The sequence below is a fragment of the Ooceraea biroi genome, chromosome 2 (genome assembly GCF_003672135.1).
Source record: "Ooceraea biroi isolate clonal line C1 chromosome 2, Obir_v5.4, whole genome shotgun sequence".
NCBI classification, from domain to species: Eukaryota; Metazoa; Arthropoda; class Insecta; order Hymenoptera; family Formicidae; genus Ooceraea; species Ooceraea biroi.
Genome location: NC_039507.1, coordinates 7,100,759 through 7,112,837, shown reverse-complemented (window position 1 = coordinate 7,112,837; position 12,079 = coordinate 7,100,759). Strand labels below are relative to the sequence as shown.

Sequence of the window (12,079 nt, the reverse complement as noted above, 5' to 3'; positions counted from 1 at the left end):
AAGTACATAAAACTACATTTGCGCTTTACGCGATCGTCGATCGACAATCGACGATGTGCGAGGTTGGTCACGCTCGCGGCGGAAAGATCGGAGATCTATAGGGATATTTCCTGCTTCACGAAAATCGCTTTTTTTTTCATTCTAATTAAGTCTTTAAAATTCCGACTTTCCGTCGCGATGCCGGACAACCTTCAAGAATGGACGGACACACTTTTCGATCTTTCGATAAGGATTACTTTGGAATCGCGAGTGGCTATCATTGTCTTCGCTCTTGTCAGGAGAACGATGGACTCTTGATCGATCTTAGCAGATTCAAGTAGAGAGAAAACATTAATAAAACAAAATTCAATTATTTATAGATATCTAATTACCTTCAGAATACAGAAAATCGTGTGTAATTTTTATATACCTGTTTTTATATAAATTTTTTTAGAAATTTTATAAATATAAAATTATCAAATCTTGAGGATAAAATATCTTTTATCCACTTTAAGTGGCAATAATAAATTAAGGACATATATATTGCATAAAAGTTTACATAAAAAATGTATTTATAGATTCCTTAATAGCAATTATGACATGTAAAGTTTAAATAAAGGTAATCAAGTGCGAAACTTGATTCTACTAAGATGAAAATCTGTTTCGTACATACGAACGATTAGCGTTACGATCAGTGTCTCACAACAAATTTTAGCTTAATCTTCCAAAAGTTTGTTGGAAAAAATCTTTTCCGGATCAAGCAATTGGTGCACCTAATTAATTCGTCATATAACACGTACGATACTAGCCTCAATGGAAAAGCCGAGGTAATTATCGATTACATGAGTTAATCAAGACATTCACGTTTTGATGCGTGCGAAACAGATTTAAACAATATACGCGCGCGAGCACCTCGATTTTGCATAGTTCTATTAGCTCCCTCATTTACGGAATACTGTAAATTATACAGCATGCAATGTACGTGAGTAACGGTAATTTCATTCTCTTCTTTCTCCTCTCATTTATGTATGCGTTCCCCGTTACCTCTTGTTGCGATGTTGTGCATAATGAGGAATGATGAACAAAAGCAAATTGACGAAATCGTATTGCAATTTTCTTCTAATTAACAATTTCAATTCCAAGAGGTGAGTGATAGTTTTAAACAAAAAATGATCACAGACGTCTCTTTCAATTTGTCACTTATAGATTAGAAAGTGAAAGATTATAGAATTCTTTTGCAATACAATATAAAATATACCGGAAGTATAATACTCGTACGTTAAATTTATATATCGTGAATTCGATCATAGACAACAATGATAAAACAAATCATATATTTTACTTCTCAATGCTGAAAATCTGCTTCGATCGACAAATGCGTTGAACGTCTGCTACATCAGCAATACAGTTATCTAGCCATCATTCGCCACGAATTCTCCATCGCACTTCAAAGCGTTTCACAATTATCGACAATGGATCGACCAAGACATTGGATCAAAACTTGATCGATGAAGATCAGTATTACATGATTGAAAATTAATAGATAATATACAAGATTGCATAATACATCGATATTTTATTCAGACTGCGCACGTCGCATCGAACAAGTTCTGATCCGAACCCTGAGACCACCATAACATTGAATCCTCTCGATATCTCGCGACATTCCTTATCCGAAATTTATAATCCGGTTACCCATCCGCGACCGTCCGAACCGATCCAAGACGGACTCTCTCGCTCCGATCGGTGGCGTCTCCTCAACTTATGAGATCCCCGTTCTTACGTAACATCTCCAGATGCAGCTCGTACTCGCGGGCTTTGAGTCTCAGCGAGGCGATGCTGTTGGTCCTCCTGTCGATGTCTGGCAAGCCCACACTGCCCGTGGGTGAGCCCTGCGGTGAGGTGGCCGTCGGTGGAGGCGGCGGTGGTGGTGCCACCGGGGGATGCGGCAGGGCGATCGCTGGTGCGGGTGGTGGCGGCGGGGGCGGAGAACCTCGCACCAGCTTCGGTCGCTGCGCTGCCGATATGTTCGCCAATAGGCTTTGGAAGGAAGCAGCGGACGTGTACGACAACGGCATTCCGGGTGGCAGCAGCGGCGGCGGTGCCCGATGATAGGGATGCGCGCCGTAACTACCGGGGAGCACCGGGCCATGACCCAGCGGCGGGTAGCGAAAGGCGTCGAAGGGCTTCCTGTGCGGGAAGTTGACCAGGTGGGCAAAGGGGTTCGGCAAGGTCGGCGCCACGACCGCCGACGGTGGTGCGTACGGGGTGTAGGGATGCCCCTGGGGCCCGACCTTCTCCTGCTTGCGCCACTTGGCTCGCCGGTTCTGGAACCAGACCTGGAACACATGATGAACGAGCGGTCTGATTAGGCGCCGTGTCGTTCGTGGAAGCCGCTCTTGGCGGCGCGGGGACGATAACGGGGGAGAACGGCCCCCGGAAGGATTCCTTCCACCGCGACCTTCGGAATCCTCTAGGTTGCGCAATCAGTGGCACAGTCGGTATTCCGAGTGGCGAGTTTTAGCGGTCGTTAGCGGCCGGCTGCGTGCCGGTTTGCGGACGCGAGTCAATAAAACGAACATTCTACGGCCTTTTATCACATTATCGCTTGATTTTTAAGATAGTACTCCTTTCACTGTATGTTTCCTTTTGCAAAGAGTGCACATTGAATTCTTTTTATAATTTTTGTTAATTAGAGTATAATGATATTTATGTTAATGTTGTGTAGTTTACATAACCATTCTCTATATCGAATCTTATGCTAAATATAATATTAGGGGTGTGATTTAGTTTTGAGGGTTTTTTTGCTCAAAAACGCATGTATTTAAATATGATAATGAATGAATACCTTAATCCAAATATTTTCCTTCGTTTTCTGTAACTTTTTCCCATCTTTCTGGCAAGAGATCGATTCCACCACGATAAAATCACTCTTCTTTTCAGTTGATCCATTCATCGACGAATTTTCGCACTTTTTCGAAATTATGAAAGTGTGTATCCTCTAAAGCGTGTTGCATCCACCGGAACAAATAATAATCGCATGGAGAATACGCGGGGTGCGGTAAGACTTCCCATTCAAGCTCTAATAGTGTTTCTTTCACTGATAACGCAACGTCAGGTCGAGCGTTGTCACGAAGAAGAATCACTTTCCGTCGTTTACTCGCAATTGCTGGTCGTTTTTGGTCCAATGCTTGCTTCAACTTGTACAATTGGTGTCGATAACGATCAGCCGTGACAGTCTCATGCGGATTTAACAGCTCATAGTACACTATCCCACCAAATACGGAGCATTACTTTTGAACCGTGAATATTGCGTCTCGGAGTGGATGTTGATGGTTCGCCTGGATCCACCCATGATTTTCTGCGTTTCGGATTATCAAAATAGATGCACTTTTCATGCCCAGTAACAATCCGAGACAAAAGACTCTTCTTTTTTTGCCTGGCGATCAACGAAATGCAAATGTTCAACCGGTTCGCAATGGCACTTTCCGATAATTCATGTCGAACCCATTTCCCTTCTTTCTGAATTTTTCCCATTTCATGTAAATGTTTCGTAACTGTTGTACGATCAACATTTAATGCTCTGACAAGTTCTGAAGTGGATCGTGTTGGATTTTCGTCCAATAATGCTTGGAAATCTGCATTTTCAAGCTTTCTTGGTTGTCCCGAGCGTTCTTTGTCCTTCACATCAGTATGACCACTTTTAAAGCGTCTAAACCAGTATTCACACGTCTTAATTGATGGGGCAGAATCACCACAAGTTTCCACAAGAATTCTATAACCCTCAGCGGCAGTTTTGTTTTGATTAAAAAACAAAAGCAACGCATGTGGAAAATGCTGTTTCGGAAGTTGCATTTTTACGATGATATAAACACGACTGTTATTGCATCTATTGCTATAATGCTACTAAATGTGATGGATAATGTCAAGACTGTAAGAAACAACAGTTATCGGAAACAGCTATTGGAACAAACTGACACTACGGCCATCTGTTGCAAAACCCTCAAAACTAAATCACACTCCTAATACATATTAATTATAGCTGATTATGGCAATGAACAAATAGATGAAGGAGATTGTCAATGTTGTTTACAAGTTTCGCGAAAGTTGTTCCTTTGATTTCGAATCAAAAGATAGTAAATAGGTACTTTCTTCCTTGGAAGTTGTTGACGATCCGTAAGAGTTCGGATTCCGGTTACAGTGACGCATTCTTCCCTTTTTCAGGAAGGCAGAGAGAAGCGTATCATTACCGTCGATGCTCCAAGGAAACCGAACGCTGCTGCGAGGCAAAGATCTCTGCCTTGTCCGCGTGTTTCCTTTTTTCTCCTCTCTTTCTCTCTGCCTTCTCTCTCGTCTTCGTCTGTCTCTTTACCTGAATTTTACGTTTCCCTTCGAAAATTAACAAAATATCGGCTGTCGTAAAACCGTTAGGTTAGCGATTCCTTGGCCTACTTTTTCGTTTCTGGCAATTCGAGGTACTCGGAATCGGTATCATCAAGTAAAATATAAAGATTAATTTGCAATGCATATTTTTGTAAGTACTTGAAACGCTGAGAAAATGGTACGACCTATATGATATCATATATCAGGTATTGGTGGCCAAAAAGTAATTCCTGCTCGAATCAAATCCAAATCTTATCATTCGACTTCATCTGAAAATATCGCCGCTGTTAAGAAGAAACACCAACTTAAGCTAAGTAAATCTTCCTCAAAAAAAATAATGATACACAAAGTCAACTAGCACAGAGTGACGAAGGAGGCCCCAGCAAGAAAGTGCGAGGAAAGCAGCCATTAGTGGAAATGACCCCTCGCAGTGACGAAGAATTAGCAAAAGTTCGAAATTATTCAAATTACTCCGCTTTATCCTATAAATCATTTTATCGCGACACGAAACTTGAACCTCTATTCTTTGTAGACTAGCACTAGGACAAAGAACATAATGAAACAATGCGTTAAACCTCAGAAAATTGTTCAGAAAATCGCTGTTCACGACGCGGTACACGCGACGATATTTGCTGGCCCATTCCCCGCGCGTTCACAAAATTATGCTGACGAGGCGGAAGTACCGACGTGGAACCCAACGAGATCGAGTTCTGATACTCGTTTAAGTGGAAATTGGATAACGATCGCGAACGAATCACGTCGTTCGTGATGTGCGTCCACCAGGTTCCAGCACATTCCATTCCATTCCGTTCCATCGCGAGGCTTCCCCGAAGAGACCCGAGCTCTAATCAGTTCAGCGGAAGTCCGTTCCTCCTCGCTCCTTCGCTCGTGTCCCCCTTTCCTTTTCCCTTTTTCCATCGTTTCTTCATTCTGCCTCCACCGTCCCATCTCCGGTTGTTGGGTCGATTCTAATGCCGTGCGCGACCCGACCGAACGCAAATAACGTATCACCGATTTCGTTTTAATATCAGGTCGCGTCGGCGGGAGAACGACAAAGAGGACGGAAAGAGAGAAACGTGTCTCGTGACAGATTGCAATGACGAGCGGCTTAGGTCAGCAACAATTCAACTTGTCCAATCTCTCGGCGCGCGAGCACCTGCCGCGTTTCCGGCGGGGACCGGAAATTTTTTATCATCTTTATTTCCGCGGACGAGATCGACAACTCGGAGCGTTGCTCGTTGCGTCGGTCGTTGAAGCAGAACTTTTCGAGAAGCGGCCATCTATCGTGAAAGCCATCCTCAAAACTATCCAGATCTCTTTTATCGTTTCTGGTGAGGAAGATGCCTCATGTTACCGCACGAAGAGCGCGACTCTTGGGATACCGCCAGGAAGAATTCTCCTCGGGTAATCGTGCGAAAGGGCTCTTCAGTAAAGTTCCCTCACTCGCCAACTGCGAGACTCTAGCAGTTTAGAAATTAAACTTCCATTCATCATGCTAGACGCGCGGATTTCATCTTCCTTTTCTCGATGCTTATCTTTTTTATTACTCATCCTCGCGTGATGATATCACTACCCGCGCGAAAAGGTAACAAATGTTACACATCACTGGTGACATTTCCATTTATCCATCCCTCTCATTTTGTAATCGCGTTGGCTGCCGACGTTACGTTATCGTCCCACGGCAGCCAGTCTCGAAGAGCTCCGCAAATTCATGCACCGAGCACAATGACGAAAACAAAAATCGAGTGTTTCAAGAAACCTCGCCGAACATCTTTTCACGCTGATAATATAATAGGTACCATCTCATCATTACTCTTCGCGATGCAGAAAAGAGAATTGAACGATGCGTCACGCGGGAAGAACGTGGATGGCGACACTAGAAAATGATGTCTCTCCACCTCTTCATTCTTCCCGTCGGCCATGCGGTCGCGTAATAGACGGGACCTTATACGGCTCGTTCATTTTTCCCATGTAAGAGCAGAAGTTCGCCTCGTTTTCCCGCTGCGGATGGCGGGAAGACGGCGGCGCGTTCCACATTGCCGGCTTCGCCGGCAGCATTGCACGGGTTTGGGAATCAAAAGTACCGCCGGCTGATGTAGACACTCCCAATACGGTTCGTCACGGTGCGGCCTCGTCATCGCGCGGACGAGGATAGACGTTTGCCCCGATGACTCTGCGGTTCGACGATCGGTCTCGATAATCGGCTCACCGACAGGGCGGCGGCGCGGCCACGTCTCGTGAGATCCGTGAATCCCGTACATCCTGGTAGCTCGCCGTCGAGAGAACGATTTCGATCGGTTTGCCCGATCCGCAATTCCCTCCGATATACAGTCTATCTAGATATGGCATCTGAGATTCGCCCGCGTTTCTCTCGCGTGTCTTGTAGCACTGCTAGAGAACGCGCTTAGAGAGACGAGGAGCGAGTGGGAAGGACCTTACGAAACAACACGTGGTTTTATCAACGACTTCGAGTATGCCTGTAGACGGCTTTCAAGACTCATTTGCATTCGTGAGATTTATCGGGATTCTTATTTATCGGTACTGGTCGGCCATAGCGACTCGTGAAATGTACTACCCGTTCAAGTTACTCGTCGTAAAACGGTCTTTCTACAATTTTCCTTCCTCCAGTGTCGGGATTTCTTTTTATCGATCTATTTTATTTCTTTTTAATTTTCAAACTAATTATTGTACTTAATTACATCATATATAATTGATAAATTCGATGTTTCGAGTCGCGTACGTCGCGCCACTGACAACATCATTGAAATTAATCGTTCCTCGAAGCGGCGGGATAAAACGTGAGATTTACGGTGGCGCAATAATCGATTGCACCCCTGATCACTTGTATTTCGATTTTCGTCATTCGTGGAGAAGGCATCCAAGCCGAACGCGCGGGTTCCACGTGTGCCGTCCGCCCGCCTCGGAATCTCGCATAGACGTACGGAAGATTAGAAGCCCCTGGCATCGTTAGGATAGGGTAAGGAAGGGGGCCCTGGGTGCCAGGACCCCCCACAGCGAGCAGGATTGCCCCCAGCAGGGCGCTAAACATCTCCGACTCTCGGCTTTTAAAACAAAACGCAACCACGTCGCCGCCGGAACCTAGTCGTTTCGTGCTTAATCGTGCCGCATTAATTACACGAACGCCGAGTATGTTCGTTTCTTCTGCTTCTCTGCTTCAATCTTGTACTCTTTCTCTCTCTCCCTTTCTCTCTCTTTTTCTCTCTTGCTGTAGCCAACGTAGGATATTCTCGCGTTCTCGTACGGCACACTGTGTGTATACTCCCTCGGACACTGAACGAATCGTTCCGTGAATCCCTTCAGACTTGACCATCATAATTGAAAACTTGACGTAAAAAAACTTGTGTAAACGCCAAAGATAAAAATCTTAAGATACGCGAGATACTCCTGTGAGTCATAATTTGTTTATTGAAGGAAAATATTCGGAGTGCAATAATATATTAATGAAATATAATTTAGGAAGGGGAAAACATCAAGTTAATTACGAAATGTGAGCCAATATGAATTTTATTTGTAAAGCTGCGAAATGTAAAATTTTTGAATATTATAGAAGAAGTTTGATTAAATTTTTATTCGGAAAAATATCTTTTAACTTAATCATAAAAGTCGGTATGTTCAACAAGATTCTGCAAGAAATATATTTTTTTCTGTATATTTTAATCATTCATCGGACATTGAAGAGACTATAAAATGGAAACATTAAAAAGAGAGAAAATGATTTTGAAGGATTAATCTTTTTAATGTCAGCTATACCAACATACAAGTAGACATTCGCTCTTAAAAAACAGACTTTATCAAATCTCGATCTATAAAACTCTGAGGAGAGAGTTCTGTTCATAAATCAATTTTAGAGCAAACTAGTTTCATTTCAAACCCTCGAGCGTTGCGTCAATAATTATAAACACGCTATATGGAGTGTCAATCAATTGCTTTGATTAGCAGAGAGAGAGAGAGAGAGAGAACGAGAAGATCAAATTCTGTACCGTTTATTTTCAAAGTGTTTCTGGCAATCTCGAGCTGATGAAAAAGATTCGAGTTTGTATGCGCGAATAAAAGTGTACACGTCAAGCGGATTTGTTCTCTCCGCTTGTCGGTCGCCGAACTTGCCGCGAAATCGATTCGGAGAACGCGACGTCTCGCGTGTACGTCTTGAAAGACAGATGTCGAACGAGAGAGTCGATATTTTTATCCGGTTCCAGTTCTCCGTTTGCGCAAGAGTTTTCCCCCTCACTCGGAGCAGAAGTTCGCGGCTTGTCGATTATCTCGTCACACTCTCGGGGAGATCATAAAAATAATTAATCGCCGGCGCTGCAACAGTCGATAATCACTTTGCCTAATAGCAATCTGTTATTCATGCGAGCAACGGGCCTGCTAACGAGCCCGCGAGACGGAACGTTCATTATTCATTGAGTTCTGCAAAAGAAAAAAAAACCTCGTATGCTCGATTAATAGTCGAATCGAGGAGTCGAGAATTTGTTTAGTCGAGAATCGACATTTCTTGGACGGACGCGTCGCAGAAACGTTTTCGCAACGCACGCATACAAACAACTGTTTAATTTTTAGTTTAGAAGAGCGGAGCGACTTTTTCAAGCTCGTAAGGAGTCACTCGATCCGCGATCGAGCACATTTCTCGTTTCAAGCAGCTTCGGCGCCGTCTAAAGTGCTCTAATGCGTATTAACATAAAACACATTACAATAATCGTGCCAAAGCATTGCCGCCTATTTGTCCTCACGACACGACGCAATGCTTCTATTTCTGGCAAATCCGCAAACGTGATTAGGTCGGTGGTGATCCGCAACTATCCGGCCGGACGTTATTCTTAATTTAATTTATCCGCTCGTATATTACGTCGATCATTGCGTACAGCCTGATTCTTACATTTTACTACTTTCCGCGATTTTCGAGTATGTCTATGTTATTACTATTGGCTATTATACAAAATTTTCTTTTGCATCATCGTACATCCACAGCGTTAAACGCACGTTATAAATATAAGTAGCAGTTTTTAACATCCGTGCGCGCGCAAAGAAGGTACCTTATTCTCGGACGATATACCGCGTGCCTCATGAATTATTAATGATCGACGATGATAGGCCGTGTATCCTAATTTTTGCGTGTGATGCGCACGGGCAAAGTTACGGGCGTCGAAAAGAATCGCACCTCATTCTCTGCGACGATGTATTTGTCATGCATATTAATGACGGTTGATGGACAAGCAGCAATCAAATCGTCCGACAACCTAATTTTCGCGCGTTAAGGCAAGCGGACAGAAACTTGTGAAGTTGAAACACTCGAGCACTCTCCTCAATATTATTAATGGTTTTATAATGCCTATCAATAAATTCCTTGGTGAATTAGTGGTTTATTTTTTAATAAATAATCTAAAGAGAAATTTTTTTTAATCGCGAATTGTTTGATATTGAAGATTGAAATAGCAGAAACATTTTATCATGAATTCGGAGTGGAGTTCATTTTTGCGTACGTCGCGAGAAACTTACACTAGTATCATTCTTCTTCCAATATCTTCATTTATTTATTAATTTAAATAAGATAACGAATAAATAATGGCAAGTACTGGATTAATTTTATTTAATAATTTAATTAATTTTAATATTTAATTAATAATTTAATTGATATTAATAATAAATTAATAATTAAAACGCACGTTTGCAATACGAAGAAAGTAATAAACTCGCGCAAGCAAACGTGCGTGCCAGGAGCTAGCAAGGGATGGAGATTGGAAAAACGAAGCGGGAGAAAAAATACGCGCGCAGGTTAACGGGGGTGAAAGAAAAAGAGCGGAGTAAGTACCGGGAATAAATTAAACTAATTGAGTAAATTAGCCAGCTGTTCACGCAATTATGGCACACGAACATGCTTTCCTCGACCGTCGAGGAGCCAACGCCGGTCACGCAGAAGATGCATACTTGCAGTTCAGCCTTGGATGCACGCGCGCGCACATTGACATATGTAACATTTCGTAGAACAAACAGACCACCAATGTTTAAAATGTAATCGTTAGAAACATTAATATTAAGCGAGAATCATTATTCTGTCCGTTCGCTAAATTATTATGCATTCATCGTTACGCATTAATTCTCGAAAGAAGGAACAATTATAATATAATTTCTCTTTAATACGGAAAAACTTGTAGATGTAGTTTGTAAATTGCGCTGACTTTCCATGAGGTGCAAGTTGTATTATTAATAAATGTAAATGTAAAATGTAGCGCGTATTAGAATTAAAACACATCGTCTTTAAATCGAATTAACTCTCGAGTTTCCAGACACACGTGTATGTGTACAAAAAAACAAATTGCAATAAGTGCCTTGATCGACGGGTGATGGCAAATAATGTTATACGATAAAAACGGGTGGGAATTGAGTATTGATGTAGTGATTGATTGATATTCCAATTGATATTCAGATATTCAAATGCATTCGGGTTGCCTGGTTATCATTTAAGCACAAGAGCGAACATTATTGTAACTTTAATAGCGACTCATAGGCGCGTACTTCTGCTTGATTAATAGGAAGCGTTTCTAATGATTGTATTACGTTATTCAAATGCGTTATGATCAACGCGATTACAAGGAAATGATCTCATTGTACTCATTGCCGATTACCTACTAGAATCGTAATATCACCGATTACGAGAATCATAATTTGTTTACCTGCAACATTTGTTATAAAATGCTTTTTCGTCAAGTAAACATTAATATTAATATTAACAGTGAATTGCATTTAATTAGACACCTCAAAGTCGATGATTACTGACGTCAATGCATAGAACTGATACCAATAATAACTAATATGCTCAATCATGCTCATTCGACAAAAAAATGCTTGCAATAAATTAGACGGTTATTCATAATTAATTGTCTATTTAAATTCACACAATTATCTTTTTATCGTCACATAGACGCCTTCCGATAAAGGATAAACAATTCTAACAAATGCTTGCCTTCTTATTATCTTGCGGTAACACTTGCGGCAATAACTCGTCAATACCGATGTGAACAATTTGAATACCTTGATAGACAATATTTATTCAATAATAACGAGCGTATCGAGGAGGAATGATAATAATTAAAAGACTTATAATCGGCGGGCTTCTATGTTGCACGAAGGGTATCGCGTTTCCTCTTTCATATTTCTTCTTGTACGGGTAGGCAAGCAAATTGCAGGCAAGGGATACGTGACTGCACGGAGAACTTAAGTAATTCTTAAGTAATTCTTCGCTTGTGCGCGCGCTCGCAGGCTTCGAAACTATTATCTGAACGAAATGTCAGAGGATACGGGATAATTGTCGTTACGCAAGAGACGCGCGATCGCGTATTATTTTCACCTTCGCGCCAAAGAAGAGAGAGACGCCTAACCGCATCATTATCGCCAATTATTGCCTCATTTTTCCAACCGACAAAGTTTGACGCACGCAGGTACTTATTATTAAAACGATTTCTAAGTTACGCCATAACGCGTGCCAAGATGTGTGGTTACAGCTAACTAATCAATTTTCATTCGACACGCTTGCGTTATTTTTATCTGGACTATGCTGTTCTTATCCATCCATTTGAAGAAGCATGCTTCAGCTGATCCAACCGCGTTCTTCAAGTATCACCAGATTTCTAATTAATCGCGACTTTTGTTTTCTATCGTTTGCTACTTTGAGTTGTTGTCGCCACGAGAACCAGATTTT

General features: G+C 42.0%; 1 protein-coding gene across 1 annotated transcript in view; it reads right to left on the bottom strand.

The window, feature by feature from the left end:
- Nucleotides 1-992: 992 nt before the first annotated feature.
- Nucleotides 993-12,079, bottom strand: part of LOC105283401 (homeobox protein aristaless) — a 127,123-nt gene continuing 116,036 nt past the window's right edge. The window contains exon 5 of the mRNA XM_020033011.2: nt 993-2,318. Within this exon, the coding sequence (XP_019888570.2) occupies nt 1,737-2,318 (582 nt within the window). The 3' untranslated portion in view covers nt 993-1,736. The remainder of the gene's footprint in view (nt 2,319-12,079) is intronic.